We start from the raw sequence: 17,500 nt of genomic DNA, 5'->3' as shown, positions 1-17,500 counted from the left end.
AATGCAGACCTTTAAATTGTTTGGGCTTAATACCATATCTGTTCTATTAAGGTCTTCATGGTGCTTGTGCACGAATGTTTATACGCCCCGACAGAGCAATTGCCATTGGCCACTCTTTGATGGTCTCAAATACATACATCAATACCAAAATTTATATACAAGTGTGTGCATGTGTCTACGTATACACACATTTTACTAGCTTTTCAAGAAAAGATCAGATGCTTACTAAGAAGGCTTAGTATATCTTTCAAAGAATACACAGAACATGTTTGACCTACTTTATGCTCTCAACTAAACCATACTGTTAGTTTCACTGCAATCACAGCTGTCACCTGCTGTTAAAAACAATTGCACTAATGCGGACTAGGATTAGCAAACAAGGATTAACAAGGTAGCATCCTCGCTGAAAGATGCTTCCACCTTCTCGATACTGCAAGTCTCTCTGCTCCAATGTTTGAGGAAAAAAACTGTAATCTACTTGAAGCAGCTAATGTAGTCACCAAACAAGGATTCTTCACTTATTTAAAGAACTTGGAATTGTGCTGACTGAACTTTCTCATGCTTTAACATTATTAGCTCTTTACCTAGACTGTGATGTTTGCACAAAAGACCATGCCTTGTAAATTTACTCACAGCCAGCTTGTGTCAGCCCTCAGGTGCCAGAGCAACACAGATTAGAAAACTGTTTGTAAGCCATATGGCAAAGATCTGTGTCCTTGAAGCCCTTCAGGTGAAAAGCTGATAAGGTCTCCTCATACTTTTTTGGCATATATCTATCATAAGCATATCAAAAGGTTAGTTCTGCATGTTGGGATCTGAAAAAACATTTACTATGCTATCACTGTCAGGATTCAAAATTCTTCTAGGAATTATCAACATGATGCATAGCAACCAGACTAACAGTTTCTGTGATTAGGGCATTTTCCCCCCTTCTTTTTAAAGAAAAATAACAGAGTTTACTCTTAAGCATTTCTAACACACGTATCTGACAAGAATGAAAAGCTCCTGAATGACATCTTCATGTACTGCACTCCTGTTTTGTAGAAGAATGCTATGTGAGAGAAGCTTACTGAACACACTCTCTTTTTTAAGCAATAAACAAAACAGATTTAAGCTCAAACTGTTTAATTTCTTCTCAAGTGGTATGAAAGTAAAAACCATTACTAGAGACATAACTAAGATGGTTGAATTCTGCAGTATTTTGTGAATGTTTTTTAAAGGGAATGGGGGGTAAAGAAAGCAAAGGTTAAAACAAAGTACAGAATTATGCACTCCACATATCCACTTCAGCAGTTAACAGGACAGCTTGCACAACAAGGGCACAAGAAATTCTGCTGTAGGCAGTGCAGGACTGCAAAAAAACCCAGTCATGAGGTGCCCAGGACTCAGTCCCTGTGACTGGCTGAAACAGGCACTCCCTGCAGAGGAGAGGCCCTCACTCAGACACAGCCCCAGGGGTGGATATGGCCACGTAGCCTTGAAGCTGCAAGAAATGCCTGCCCCTGCACTGATGGCAACAGTGGCCTCGCTGTCATGGATGTCCTCTGGTCAGAGCACTCAAGTGGAAGAGCTACTGGAGGTGCTAAGCAGGTGGCACACCACTATGGAGCAGGCCTCTCAAAAGCTTAATTGTGTGAGAACCCGAGCAATGGGCTCCAACTGGAGCTCACTGGAGCAAGCCAGACTAGCTGATCTCCAACTGTCCTTCCAACCTACCTTCTTCTATGTAGGAAGAATGTAAGTGTGATGGAGCCAAGCCTGCCACTGAACTCCGCTGTGGAAGACTGAGAAGCTATTTTTGTGAAATACAATAGGACCGATATCAATGGATAATTAAGCAGTGGTTGTCCACAAAGGTTGTGGAATTTCCAACTTTGTTGGCTGTGAAGACAAAACCCTTAGCAATCTGATCTGAACTAAGTACTGATTTAATTTTGAGTTGCAAATCGTACTAGAGACCTCATGAAGCCCCTACCAACTTGAATAGTATTTTCATTCTGTGACTCTTTTAGGCTATTATAAGTGGTTGGCAAATATTTTTCAGTAAGATGCAGACCTTAGAACTTGAAGGTTCCTGTTTCAGGGCCTGGTTATACTGCAGCTGTAGCGAAAGGATTCTAAACTGCACAAGTAAGAATCAAAACTTGACAACTTCCACTATTAAAAGTGGAAATTCTTCAGCTGCATGATGGTGAACCTAAAGATAGAAAAGTAGCTTAAGGTAACTTCTCCTTCTCGACTTTTGTCCGGTTCTTTCATCCAGTTATGGGATGGCCATATGTCAATACCGTCAACTTGTTGTATCAAAAAGCAGGTCTCTCACAGTGCACTAGAACTGTCCCAGAGCACCTGGGACAATTTACTGTACAAACCGGATTGTACGAAGTTATTCAGGTGTCATAAGCCAGTTAAGAATTTTTGAAGGTTAATAGTATCATACAATATTACAGTCAGTAAACATAATAAAAACTTACAGGGTATGACAAAAGCTATTTTTAATTGTATCACGAGATACAAGGAAGGCACAGACCTACCACCTTATTTCAAATGTTAAATAAATCAATTTGATTCTTTCGTATCAGCTGTTAAGGTTTTGGGTTTTTGCAACACATTCTAGAACTATGAATGTGTTGCACTTTGTAAACATAAAATGTAAGAAAACATTTAATCAAAAATTAAATTATTTAGACTATCAGCAGCCAGTGCTAGTAATTTCTGGAAACCCTTAGCAAGTACATTGTTAATAACCATCTATCTTTAGATGAATTCCAGAGATAACCACATAAATAAATGAAAGCTGTCTATAACACAGATGTGAGCATGGAGCTTTGCTTCACCATAAGCCTTTACAACACATTTACTGGCTGCATGAGTGACTTGTGGACTTTAGTTCTGTGCTCCACAAACGCATATTTCCATCTTAAAACCAGAGGCCAAACTCTTCAGAGTAATTCTGTGGAGTTCTAAAGAGAACAGGTTGGAATGCAACTGTATCCTCATGAAATGCTTAGGTGACAATCAACTGACACTTTTCAGCCAGAGTTGATCTTCTTCCAATCAGACACTGAGAAGCAAGACTGGCCTATGACATAAACCACATAGAAAATGGCCCTCCCCTGTGGATAGGAATTATTTCTAGTGCATTTTGAGAATACCGAACTGCTAATTTCAAAGCTATGTGTACTTTGCTCTTACAGGGGACCACCCAACACTGTTTCAGATGAGCACCTACAGTGAAGCCCTTTGGGTAAGGAAAAGATGTGGTAATAGCTGTTTCCTGGTGGTAACTGTTTCCTGCTTGGAGCTGAATATAGGCCATTCTTTCCATGCTTACGGCTGGAGCAATCAACACCTCTCTGGTTGCAATAAATTCTGGTGACTGTCTCAAGCAAGAGCTCTGGGGAAGGGGAAGAGGGATTGTTTTCTTCCAATTACAGCATGAAGTGCACTGCCTGAACAACATTTTCGAAATACATGGTAAAGGCAGCATCAGAAGTCTCGTGCCCTTACTGATCACTGGGTCAATAATTTTGCTTGCCCTCCTGTGAACCAAGAAGAAAAAAACTATATTCAAATCTATCTTATTTACAGGTAATTTAATGCTTAAACTCTCCTAACTGAAAAACCATTCCAAAGCAGGTTTGTGAATCTTGCTTTTCATGTCTATTACATTTACCACTTTTATGTGAATTGCTCTTCTACATAAATTATTTTCATATTTAGCCTCTGTAAATATCAAAATGCTGTATCTACAAATATGGAAATCCAAGACTTGAGCATTCAAAAACATTGGAAGTCAAAACTCAATAATCCAGCCTTTTTCCTATTGTTCCTTCAGTACATCTTGTGGTATAACCCTAGTTGGCAATTAAGGTTGCTCACTTTTCTCCTGCTCTGGTGAGGTGGGAAGAAGAATGGAAAGAAGTAAAAGCTGGGGCTTAAGAACACTTTAATAATTGAAACGAAGTTAGTAAGAGTAACAATAATAATAAATGAAATGTGATGCAACAAAAAGAGAGAGAAATAAAATCCAAGAAAGACTGGTGATGCACATTACCAGTGCTCATCACCTGCTGGCCAGTGCTCAGCCCAACCTGATGAGGGATGGGCAGCTTCTGGCCAGCTCCTCCCAGGTTGTGTACTGGGCATGACACATGGTAGTTTGGAATATCCCTCTGGCCAGTTCAGTTCAGCTGGCCTGGCTATGCTCCTTCCTGGCTTCTTGTGCACCTGCTCGCTGACAGATCATGGAAAACTGGAAAGTTCTTGACTTAGGGTAAGCACTGCTCAGCAACAACTCAAAGATCAGTTTGATATCAACCTTGTTCTCATACTGAATCAAAAATACAGCACTGCAACACTGTACCAGGAATAAAAATAACTCCAGCCCAGCCAAAACCATGATACCTGGTCTGAGCCAAAAGTATTTAGATAACTATTCAAGACTTGTAGTGCAAAAATCCCTTCCCAATTCCTACACAAAAAGTGTAGATTTTCACTTAAGGCAGAGTAAATTATGCACATCCTTTTTTTGTAGAATTTCTTTATAAACTAGAATTTGGTACAATATTATTATATTTATATGATATTTAACTGTCAACCTGCATGTCTGAAAAATACAAAAAACTGTTACAGCAGACTCTGTGCTGAAGAGAGGGAATTATATGTAAAAAAAATCTGTGTATGTGCTGTCAAAGATTTTAGAAGGAACAAAGACTTAAATTCAGTCTAAAAAACTTCCCCACCCTTCCAAAAAGCACAATTTGGTGAAAAAAAAATTAAAAAGCATTTACTCCACATCTTAATGTTAATTAAAATATAAAATATGCACACCAGCACTCTGGGTGCCTGACATCTTGAACTTAAAAAGCTGCATATCTGTTTAACTGAAAACCTGAAAAATGTTGTAATAGAATGCTTCTTAAAAACATGACATTAAAAATGTTTTAGATCACATCTAATTTAGTGGAGAAAAACCTTCCAAAAAGACATAAATTAGAAAGAAGCACCATTTTTCACTTCAAGTTTTTCTCTGAGTTTTATCCAAAACCTTAGGTATTCGAGCTATTTTGAACAGAGTAAAATGAAGGAGTGAAAAGCAGTTGATTTGTAATCTATGTGCCAGTTAGCAAAGTGTTCCATTGGATAGCACCCAGAAATCTAAAAATTCTATCACTAGGTGCATAAAAATAAACAAAAATAACGCTCAAGCAGAAAAGGCATGCTTATTATCCTAAAACTTGCATCCTTTTTATTACTATTCTTTCTTTGTTAAGACAAAGAAAACTCAGGCATCAACCTTTTGTTCAAAGAGCTTATTTGTCAGGTTTCATTGAAAAGAATAAAATTGTATTTATTCCGCCAGAAAGCACAGACCAAACCAGGTTTCTTTTTAGAAAACCTTCTAGAACTTACTAGGGAAAAAAATTTTTGAATAATAAATAAACCTCTTGTCCTAAGAAACAGACGCACAGAAATTTAAATTACTGTTATCTGGACAGCCATCTGTAAAAGGTAAGTTCTCTGGAAGGTCTCTGCACAGGTTTCAGGGCAAAAGCAAAGACAGCTGGACAATGCTAATTTAACACATAGGATAGGAATTCAAATTGTGTATTTTCTCTACCTCAACTCAAGAAACCAGCTCTTAAACTTAAAAATAAGTCTAAATTAAACAAAAAATAGTGTAAGTCTCCACGGAAAAAAAACCTAGAAAAATCATTCCAATGCTTTGCATTTAATCCCCAAAGATAAATGTGCTTATAAACTGGTACATTTGGAAGTATATTGCTGGTCTGGGAAATAGGATTAAGTTAATAATTTCACATTGCAAAATTATCTCACACTGTTTGCAAGGAAACCTCTTGAGGAATGCAGCAGTCAGAATCATGTTTCAGTATCTGTGCTTTTGGATCAGATTTACCGTAACCTGTTGCGTTCAGACAGGCACATAAAAAACAACTGAGAAGGAGAAAGTTTAAACGACCTGAATTACACACCTTCTGAGTCGATCATGACATCAAATTCTACTGTTACATCAGTGAAAACAGGGTATGATATTTCCATGGAAGTTAAAATTATTTTGATTTAAACACATAAGATCAAATAACCTTGCTTCCTTTGTTTTTGCAGACAAATGCCCAGATGACCTTAATTAACCTGTGCTCTGGCAAAGTACAGAAGAAATCTTAATCCCATTTTCTCATACAGTAGCAGCAGTTTGAGCTGTAGCACCTCTACCGTGCTGCCCTAAATCTCCTTTTCTTTAATGCTCTCATTAGTCCTGTAACATCTACCATGGAGCATAGCATATCCCCCTAAAACGTCCATTGTTCTCAAAATTCTACTTACTATTTGAAAGGTCTCATTATTTTGAAGCAATAGACAAATAAATTATAATTTGTCTCTTGAAACAACTTGACACAGCACATGTATATTTCAGCAAGACAGAATAAACACAAGCCATGCTGCGATTCACTTCTATTCTCCTTTGTTCTGGATTTCCATCTTCCATAAAGTTTTCATCCTGGATTTGATCTTGAATTGTTCAGAAATGCTCACTTTTCCTCAATTACCCCACTTGATTTCTTTTCTGACTGATTCTGATTTCATCTTATTGGTTGAAAAATGCTGTCAACTCTCCAGGTTTTTATGTAACATTGTCTGGCTCTTAAACAACGCCAATTTTCATTCCTGTAAACTAATCTCTCAGCCAAAAGTATGCAAACTGTCACTAAAAAGCTGTTAATGGCTTTTAATTATTTTTGCTAACTAAATCAAATGAATTTAACTTTCTGTTCCACTTTTCTACCTCCAAAGCCTTGAAAAGTTTTCATCATTTGTATTGGAAAAGTGAACATAAGCCTAAAACTGCCTGGGTAAAAACAAGTAGACCCTAAAATTGTATCACAACTTTTTGTGCTGAGGTTGGAATTTTGGCTTTATTTGAGGAAGAGTATTTTAGAATTCCACCTTCTAGGAAGCGAAAAAACAACAAACCACAAACATTTTTTTAAGCTTGAAGAAATATCAGCAATTTGCTGTACTATAGCTAGGTATAATAAAATAAATCTCAATACCAGTAAGTTACAAATTCTTAGCAAAAGGCAGCAAATTAAATAAGTCAGGACTATCAGACTAGAAGAAACAAACTAGCAACCATATAAGAAACCCATTCACATGAATGCTCAGTGAATTTCAAGACTGTCTATGCCAGAATTTTTTTTCTTCTCTTTTCTGATAATGAATGTATTACCACTACCAAAAAATAATATCAATACTTAACCTACTCTGCTATTCCTACTTCAGTGATCAGAGACATAAACTCTTATTAGAATTTAAGGCAGGAGTATTTGCTTGTGTGCTATCTTGATACTTTGGATTTTGGGAAAGTAATCCCAAAACAGCTATGAATGTAGCTCTAAGATTTCCTGTAACAAAGGCAGCCAAAGGCCAAAACTTCCCACATTCAAAACCATATTTAACATCTGGGTGCTATAAGGAAAAATCCATATATGTTCTTTTGGTTGGAAGATATTACAAATTTAATTAAGTGATCTGAGGACCAACCTACTACAAATTGGCCTCAGAATATCAATACCCTGCCTTATTCCAGCTCACCTAATTTTCATGTATTTTACTTCATGTTTTGATTTGAAAGGTTCTTTTTATTCCAGTTCTCACCTAATTTGACATTTTGTCTCCAAGAATGTCCTGTTTGAATAGTACCCCTAGACAACATTTCCATTGACAGCCACAGTCAGCGCCAATAGTGAACAAAAATGTACAGTCCATAAATATATAAAATGGGGCTGCTGCCTGTCTTAATCAGTTTCTTTCTTGTAACAAAGAATAAAAATGCAAGCATACATTGTGCATGCACACCGCTCTCTAAATGAGCACAAATCTCACTTTATAGGCAAGCATTGAGGTATAGTAGTAGCATTTACAAATTGTGTGCAAATACATGAAAGAAGTGCTTAGCTTAGTATTGCTTTCTTACACAGAAAGAAAACTGAATGAATGAAAAGTACTTTGAGATCTCTTCATGGTATACTTTATCATTGCCAAGCAGAGATTTCAAGTAAGAAACACTTAAGAAACAAATCTTAAGGGGAACTGGATACTTTAAAACAAAACAAACACTTCACTAACAACTCCTATAACAAACTGGATACTTAAAAACAAAACACACCAAGCCTGTAAGCTCTGACTTGTGTGTTTTGTTATTAACATTTAAAGAGTAATTAGATATTCTGTCTGGAAAATACACAATCTTTACCTAATGCAATGTACATAGCAATTTAGATATCAGCAATATTGTTTTCTCTCTTGTTTCTCCCAGACAATGGAAATATTCACTAGGTCTGAGACCAAACAAAGACAAAAGAATATGAGTATGGACGGTGACAAAAGACTATTTTTAATGGCAAATCAGGCCTGCACACCTGTCTAAATCAAGAACTGATACTTGCATTTTACACAGTTGATCAGTTACTTTGTTGAGCCAGCACTATAACATCATGTAACATTGTTAAAAACAGACCTTCAGGAACATGGTCTGAGGTCAGAAGATATATTAAAATCCTCAAGAAAAATGTGGATTCGGGCTGGTGAAGAGAATAGCAAATAGGGTACTTTAATAAATTCGTTCCACAAGGAGACGAGAAAAGAAAAAAGATTTATTACATCTTAGTGTTTCTGATGCCTTCCTTCACAAAAAAATCCTAGGGAAATCAGGGAATTGGGCAATTGGTGAACAGATGCAACTGGTGTGTATAGGGATGACCTTGTAGACATGAATGTACTTAAGTTTGAAATATTTACCTGCAGATAGAAAACACATATCTGAAAAAGATATCTGCAAACTACAAAACACATGACCACTACAGAATTACTGAAAATAAACTTGTTCCTCTGACCTTGTTGCAATTTAGAATTACAGACTGGGAGAACAGAAAGCTGCCACTATTCCTTCTATTCTATGCACACAGACAATAAATAATTAGGATAGAATGTTAGCTTAAAAATCTAGGACTATATGTTAATATTTAGCTAAGATTAAACCTAAGACTGAAAGTTATTAGTCAACAGCCTAAAACTTAGAACATCTGGAGTGAACTTCTAGCACCAGAGTTTCTCTGTTCCTGGGCCAATCCCTCACTTCTTCAGCACAATGGGTGTAAAGCAGTAAAAAACCAATCTTGTTTTCCTGTGTTATTTTTTACTTTAATCTGCAATCTATAAATAGCAAAAGAATCTAAATCATATTTCAGATGGTTAGGTGCAAAATAATATATATATTTAACCCTTATTAATTTTAAAGATTTTCAGTCAGGTATATTTGGGGCAAGAGGCTTAAAGCTGTTCATGGTGAAAAAATGGTAACTGAAAAATGCTCTTTTAGTAGCCAGATTTGTGTCTACTTTTACTACTTTCTTATTAAATAGAGTCCACCAAAAGTCAAAGAAATCAGGATTAAATTAAGTTAGTAAATTTCTTGTATTTACAAGAACAATATCTTAGTAGTAGCCATCAAAAGTGCATTTATATACTGAACAATGGCTAAGAGATTTTTAACACAAAAGAGGCCATAATGAAATATATTAAAAATAAAAATAGATCCTGGGACACCAGAAAAACAGTTCATTCTCAGTAGCTTCAACTGAAACAGTTTACACATGAAGTATTTTGATGGGTGTACATACAAGAACTAAACTGTGAGGAAAACAGTCCCAACAAAATTAAATGGATGGAAGGGGGGACGTGGTGTAGTTTTTCCAAAACTCAGAAAACTGTAAAATTAAACCTCACCTCCCCTTTCTCCCTCTTCCACCAAAGCTGTTGCTGCTATAGTAGGAGAAGCCTCCCATCCAGCAATACAGACTTTTCAACTCCAAGATATCCTGATTAGAGGCTGGAGGCACTGGGAGTCTCCCTGTGGGGCAGGGATACTTGTAGGAACACAACAAAGGGAGAAGAGGCACATGAAACAGCAACTAGGAAATGTTCCTTCTACCGACAGGCTCCAGCCAGCAGGAAGCCCTGTTAGGAGAGACTTCACAGGCAGCAGGGGTGGACACTTGTTGCCAGTCCTGAAGGCGTAGTGACTGAGTCATCACAAACCAGGCTGACCAGCTGGATCTCAAACAAGAAAAGGAGAAGCAGCAAACACACTGTGCTGTAAACACTCACTGATTCCAATACCAAACAGGGAAATACCAAACAGGGAAATGTGACCTTAGATTTAAATGTCTGTTTAATTTTCAAAGTGTCAGATTTCATGGGTTTGCTAATGAGATCTTTCTTGATGTTCTCAAACCACAGAAGTTTACTGGTCATCATTCCTGCTTCTACATATTTCCTAGTTTGTCTACACCTCTCAAAACTCCCTGGCACTAGCACAGCAAGTTTCCTTCTGAGGTACAATACCAAATTAAAATGAGCACTCTGCGCCCTGACTTTTGCTGTTTTGACTCATGTTGAAAGTCACAGAGTAGAGTGAGCTACGAATTTTGATAAAATAACTTCAAATACTGGTCACATACCAAGATGCCAGTAAGACTACCAAAGGAGACCTCCTACAGGCATTGAATATGCAGGCATTGTGTACCTTGCTTTTGATCAAACCTGGCAAAATAATAGCCAACGGATTGCCCAGCAGTTACTATTCCTCGAGACATGGAAATACATGTTGTCCTTGAAAATTTTATCAGAGCCCCGCTGAAAAGCAATATAAAGCATTATGACTCTTCCAAATGGCTGAAAGAACAAGCGACCCCTGAAGTATGCAGAAAATGAGAGCAAAACCATGTAACTTTCTCAATGAAAGGATTTACCATGGATACCTAAGAGCAAGACGGATAATAAAAGTCAACCTAAATTAGACGTCACGCACACTCTGCTCCTGGGATCAAAGAGGATAAAATGATTTTGAAAATATTTGCAGAGATTTTCTTGTGCAGCACAAAGCTCCAGAAAGTTTTCTTTCTATAACCTGGATCTCATGTTTAAACATCACAGTGTTAGGGTTGTAGAGAACCAAGAGGAGTTTGCTATTAATCAACTGCACTGCTTGTTTACCTCTTATTTGCTTAAGAGGAAAGCAGGCAGTTCTAGCCACAGCAAAGGAAACACCAGTCAGTCGCAAGAGCCTCTGCAGTATTATTAGACAGTGCACTAATTTATAAATCGCTCTACCTGATCAAGCAGGTGTACAACAACTTATCAGATCAGAAAGCAAAAATCATAGGCATTGGCAAAACCTAAGATCACGGTCAAGCCCTGAAGTTTCACATAAAAAGACAACTTTTTTTCCTACAAAAATGAACAGAAGAGACATGACAAACACAACAATGAACACATCCCTATGTTAATCTCTGGGGTTTATTCAACTAAACTGTCTCTTGACTACAAAAAGCTTAGTCCTGAAAGAGAACTGGTGCACTGCAGTAACATTCCGGCTGTGCCCACTTCACAGACTCCACTAAGTAGGCCACCAATTTGGAAAAGCACATATACCCAAAGTGAACTCTAAAGTACCGGACCAGGGCATCAGCACAGCACTGCCAATGGGCTCGGGACCTGATTTCAGCAGGTTTCAAAACCGCACAGAAAGGCGGGCCCGCGGCTCATCTCGGCTGTGACAAATGCGAGTTCTCGGCGGGGTGTCCTGCAGCCGCCCTGCTCAGCTTCCATCTGAGACTCCTCCTCATCATCATCACGCACCATGCTGCGGGATATGGGGGTAGAAGGGGTGCGTGGGGTGTGTGTGTGCGAGGCTGGGGCAGAAACCGACGGCGAAAGAACCGGGCCAAGCAGATGCGCTCAGGGCGAGGGCCGCGGCCGGACCCGGAGCGGCGCTGGGGACAGGGAATGCCGCGGCGCAGGTGAAGCGAGAAGGGGCACCTTCCCTCCGCGGGGGCGCGGGTCAGCTCCCCGCCAGGGGCGGTGGGCAGAGGAGGGCAGGGGGCCCACGGCGCTGCCGGGGCCCGAGGGAAGCGCGGGGCGGGGGCAGGAGACGCCCGGGCCGGGCGGGGGCTTTCCCATCCCGGGGGGCGGTCCCGGCCCCGGCGCCCACCCCGGCCCGGCCGCTCACCAGAAGAGCAGGTTGGCGAAGACGAAGCCGCCCAGGCTGCGGAGGGGCCGCTCCCAGCTCAGCGCCGCCGCGATGCAGCAGCCCAGGGCCAGCCCGGTCTCTCCCAGCACCGCCGCCGCCCCGGCCCCGCCTGACGCCTCCGTCGGCTCCGTGTCCCCGCGCTCCTGCGGGGCCTGCTCTTGGCGGGGCTGCGCGGGCACCGCCGCGCTCGCCATGGCTCGGGGCGGCCGCGGGCTGGGCCTGGCGGAGCCGGAGCTGAGGCCGGGCCGGGGCGGCAGAGGCGGGCCCGGGGCGGAGCGCGGCGCTGCCCCCGCGTTACCCCGCGCCCGCCTCCGCGCAGGTGCCGCGGGGCAGAGCCCGGGGGACGGGCCGGGGAGGCGCCGGGCCCGAGGCCGCCGCCCCTGGCCGGGCTTGCCCTGCGCGGCCGGAGAGACCGGCGTTGGCATTCCGGCTCCCTGCCGGGGGAAAGCTGGGAAAGCCAGTTGATTTCTGGATTTGGGAAGGTGAAGCCCACCGGAATGTGTTGCCGGTGAGATTTGTCCTCCATCTCAGCCTCGCGTCTGTGTGCCACAGCCAAGCGCAGTTGGAGCACGTCCAGAGGAGGGCCACCAAGTTGATAATAAGAGACTGGAGCGGCTCCCCTGCGAAGACAGGCTGGGGAAGTTAGGGCTGTTCAGCCTGGATAAGAGGAGATGGTGTGCAGACCTCATAGCAACCTTCCTGTACCTCAAAGGAGCCTGCAGGGAAGCTGGAGAAGGCCTCTGTCAGGAACTACAAGGGCTAGGACTGATAGGACTGCTGATAGGACACGGGGTAATGGGTTCAAATTGAAAGAGGGGAAATTTAGGTTGGACATAAAGAATAGATTCTTTACTGTGCAGATGGGTAGACACTGGAAGAGGTTGCCCAGGACGTTGTGGATGCTCCGTCCTTGGCAGCATTCAAAGCCAGGCTGAATAAAGCCTTGAGCAGCTTGGTCCAGTGGGAGGTATCCCTGCCCATGGCAGAGGAGGTGACACTAGGTGTCTTTAAGGTCTAGTCAAACACCTTGACATTCTGTGGTTCCATAATTCTGTGATAACATCCTCAAAAATCCTAAAAAAATCATATGGAGGTAAGTTGCTGTTGTTACAATGTTGGAAGCTTCTAATAAATACCACAGCGGAGCCTATGGGAATTTGATGCCTTACATCTGCATCTTAAATATCCAAGAAACATACTTAAAATTGATACCGTGCTGTCCTGTCATCCTCACTACTACCTATCTGGCCAGCCCCAGGCTCCAGATGAAAGTGTGGCACTATGTTCAAGCTGAGGATGTGCATAATAGCTGATGTGACTGCTGGGAATCTGAATTCTGGGGAGCATGCCTGTTGAGAATTGTCACTTGAGCATCTGTTGCTGAATAGCAAGGGCCAAAAATTGGAATTGTTGAAGGTGTTTCACATGATAAAGTGTGTAAAATAAAATAATTTTTATTGCAAGAGCAAGAATAATAATTTTGAATTGGGAATTGAGAGTGTTTCAAGCTCGAGTTACTCCGTTAGAATGGAGTTTTTTTGATGGGAAAAGGAGTCTCACTTGAAGGTCAACGTGTCTTTTTTTTTTTTTTTTTTTTTTCTTTCTTTCTTTCTCTGAGGTAAAAGAAGACTAAATAAATTACAGCATTAAGTTAACATTGGCTGTGGATTGCAAGTCTTCTGTGTGTTTTCCCCAAATAGCCTTGGAAGGGAGTTATTTTATTTTTCTTATTCCACATACTCTCTGTAGCACCTGAGAGGAAACATCAAGAGTGTTATTCTACATAGACAATTAACGTTTTTCTAAAGGACATTTTATTTTTATGCTAATTAGTTATATTTCTATGCTCTTATGTCTAAAAACCCAGAGCCAGGCAGACCTTCCTGAATAATAAGCCCAGCTTCAATGTGATTAAGTGTTGTCTCTGAAAGTCTGAGAGAGAAAAAGTTAAGAGACAGGCTTCTCTGGTAACCTGAAACACACATGAGAAAGAAAGGGAAGTTGTTGCAGCAAGGCTGGAGAAAGACTTTGTTCCCTTGCTTCAGTTTTGTGCTGATGAATAAAAATTTGTCCTAAAAAGACTTGGTCAAAAGAGGGTGTTCTCCGTGTGCTGGAAAGCAGGCAGCTGTCTCCGATATGTGCAAACAGCTGCTCACAGTTCATGAGCACTCCTCCCGCTGTCACTTGGGCATCTCATGCTTTCCTAGGCTGAGGGGTAGTGGTTTGCTTCCCTGGTTTTGACGGAGGCAGCAGAGGGAATCATAACAGGAAATCTTAATAGTCCACAAGAGTAAAACCAGCCTTTTTGCAAGGAAAAGGAGGTAGAGAGATGGGCACAAATGAGAGCGTTTCTCCTATACTCACCCTTTTTTCAGGTCATTACAGGATGCCAAGCTGCTGCTTTATTGAACACTGCCCAAAACTTGCAAAAACCATGCCCAGCTTAGCCAGCGGCAATTTGCTTTCCCTTGCTAGCATTCAGTTATTTCAGCAATGTGGGCGGTCCTGTCCAGCCTCCCAATCTAGCTGACTCCAAACAGTTAATAGGTAAGCCTGGGAAGGAGTCAGATGTTCCTCATGCACTTTTAAAGTGACCATGGGATAATAAGACTCAGAAAGCACACTGGAGTTAAAATGCTAAAATTTGGCTTTAACCAGCTGTAGGATAATGAGAATGTAATCCCACTTCCCTAACGATTACAACCATGGCAGGTTTGAGGCAATCCTCCCTTACCAATATTCCACTTCTTTTTTTAAACATTTGAGGATGATTGTATGTTCCTCCTGCCCCAGTTTTTTTACTCTCTGTGACACTCCCTTCAGTCACTGTTGTTCAAAAATTCCCTCCTCTCCTCAGAAAAGGGGGAGTGGAATCTGGGAGGTTGGGAGGAGGATGAGGTGAGGTTTCAGTGGAAAGGGTAGACTACAAATAAGGGAACTCTTGGATTTTGATCAAACTCAAATCCATTCTAGATTACTCTTCTGATTTCCTGTCATATACTATGAAGGATATGAACAGGAATTGATTAAAAGCTCTTCCAGAACAAGTTTTGTAATTTAGCTAATGGAAAAGAAGAATGCTTGATGCATGCCAGTTCTCCTTTTTTCACTGTTGATTTTTCCTGAGCTTGGTTTATATGAATGATTTTTCTGAAAACACTCTGGTATAAACATTATTGTAAGAGAAGAAATGGATGCTTCATTCCCAGCCATTGAAAGTTTGGATGTCTTTTTCAGAAAAAAAATAGTAGTAAATAGGTTTTCTGGCTTTGATCTTCCTGTACTTTGATGTTTTGCCTGCCAGGGTTTAAAAGGTTTGTGTGCAGTTTGAGTTTGGGATGGGAAAAACTAGGACTATCAACCAATGAGCAGTTGGAGGTGTGAGCTGTAATGCACATAATTAGGTTAGGGACTACAGGTCTGGTGCTAGGGACTACAGTGTAAATGATGGATGAAAACCAAGGAGAAAGCTTTGTAAGTGGTTGCTTCAAAGGAGTTTAAAATATAAAAGCATTCTAATGCTTCTGAAATATGTTTGAAAATGCTGATGTCATCATAGAGTGAGTGTTGAATTCAGCTGAGGATTCCAACTCGAAATGGAATTAATTTCCTTCCTTTTTCTTTTTTGTTTAGGCTCATTTCCATTCATTTCATCACAGGATCACAGACTAGTTTAGTTTGGAAGGAACCCCTGTAAGAAATTTGGTCTGACCTTTCTCCCCACATACACAGTACGCTGTTACTTGGCTGTGATATGTTGCTCTATGTCATGCTCAGATTAGCTCTGATCATCTCTGAGGGCTGGAGATTCTACAATGCACTCTGGGCAACCCTTTTGAACATTTGGCCACATTCATTGTGAAGAATATTTTCTTATTATCTATTCAAAATTTCTTATTTCACCCAATTCCTCTAATTTGGTTCTGCACCTCATAGGGAAGGGCTCTGTCCCTATCCATTCTATAATCACCCATCAGGTACTGTGTAAGTAGATCCCTGTTAGCCTCTGTCCTCCAGAGTGAACCTGACTCTCCCAGCCTTTCCTTCTGGGCCATCAGCTGTGTGCCACTGACCTCCCAGGGGCCCTCCACACTCCTTCCAGTATGTCAACATCTGTCTTGTCTTGGGTTGTCCCAAACTGGACAAAATGTTCCTTATGTGGTCTCACAAATGGTAGAAGGAGGGGGAAAATTGCTTCCCTTCTCCTATTGGTGGCCTGTAATTAGTGTGGGATTATTGACTCTTAGCCCAGTCACACCCATGGCACTTCCTTAATTTTCTCTGCTTTGAGGCTGAAGAGTTGTGTCATAGTCACTCTTAATAAGGTATGACTTTGAACATCCATCTACATTTTTCCTGATTTTTTTTTCAGTTCTATAACTGAAATAAGATTTTTCAACAAGAAATAACTTTGTGGTGTGATTCTAGTCACATCATCTCTGCATTTGTTTTAAGTGGGAACAGATCATAGATTTGAGTAGTTTCATAACATTGTGCCATGGTTTGCTTTTGTAATAATTTCTAAGGACTGGTGGTTTTTTTGTTTTGTTTTGGTTTTTTTTGTTTTTTTTTTTTTGTTTGTTTGTTTGTTTTGTTTTGTTTTGTTTTCTGTAACTAAACTAACTGCTAATGTTCACCTCACAGCCTGCTGAACAGCTCATTCTGGTATTTGGCTTCCCTCCTCTCACCTCACCTCACTCGCCTCACTTTTTCTACTTGGAATTTTTTTGCCATTTCATTGGACAACTATTCAGTTTTGTAAAGTCATGCAGGTTTTTTTTAGTCTGCCCTTATCCTGACTTTCCTGAATAACTTTATATCTTGACTAAACACTAAGCTTGCTCTTCATCATTTTCCAGTTCACTATTCAATAGGTTGAAGATCTTAGAGCCTCTCCCAAACCTCAGGAATTATCTTCTTCCTTTGTTTATAATGAATTGTTTGCTCTTACTGTCTGTTCCCTATCTTCTAGCCAATTATTTATCCACATCAGCACTTCTTATGTGGATACATAGCTTCCTTTTTAAGCCTTTGGTGATGAATTTTGCCAAAACCCTTTTTGAAATCCAGACAAACTGTACTGCCCTCATTCAGAGATCTGTCAGAGAACTTCAGCAGGCTTCTAGAGCAGAGCTTTATTAATCAGAACCTATGTCTGTCTCTTCTCAATAGATCGTGTTTCTTCAGGTGTCCACTCATTACATGTTTTATTATAATATTGAATAGTTAACATTAAAAGTCTTTAGTTGCCTAGATCCCTCAAAACTCTTTAAAGACTGGTGTCATAAGTGACATAAGTACCATGCACTTTTTGTTAATCCCATTTTGTCCTGAAGCTTCATGCATGGAATTTCTCCTGTGTCTTTTCAGTAAACTCTGATATCT

General features: G+C 40.6%; 1 protein-coding gene across 1 annotated transcript in view; it reads right to left on the bottom strand.

Annotated features, from left to right (window-relative positions):
- Positions 1-12,641, bottom strand: part of RETREG1 (reticulophagy regulator 1) — a 64,879-nt gene extending 52,238 nt beyond the window's left edge. The window contains 4 exon segments of the mRNA XM_066326364.1: positions 12,095-12,338; positions 12,341-12,460; positions 12,463-12,568; positions 12,570-12,641. Of these exon segments, the coding sequence (XP_066182461.1) occupies positions 12,095-12,338; positions 12,341-12,460; positions 12,463-12,568; positions 12,570-12,641 (542 nt within the window).
- Between the last annotated feature and the right edge of the window lie 4,859 nt (positions 12,642-17,500).

Source organism: Sylvia atricapilla, chromosome 1 (genome assembly GCF_009819655.1).
Source record: "Sylvia atricapilla isolate bSylAtr1 chromosome 1, bSylAtr1.pri, whole genome shotgun sequence".
Lineage (NCBI taxonomy): Eukaryota > Metazoa > Chordata > Aves > Passeriformes > Sylviidae > Sylvia > Sylvia atricapilla.
This window is presented reverse-complemented; position numbering and strand designations above follow the sequence as displayed.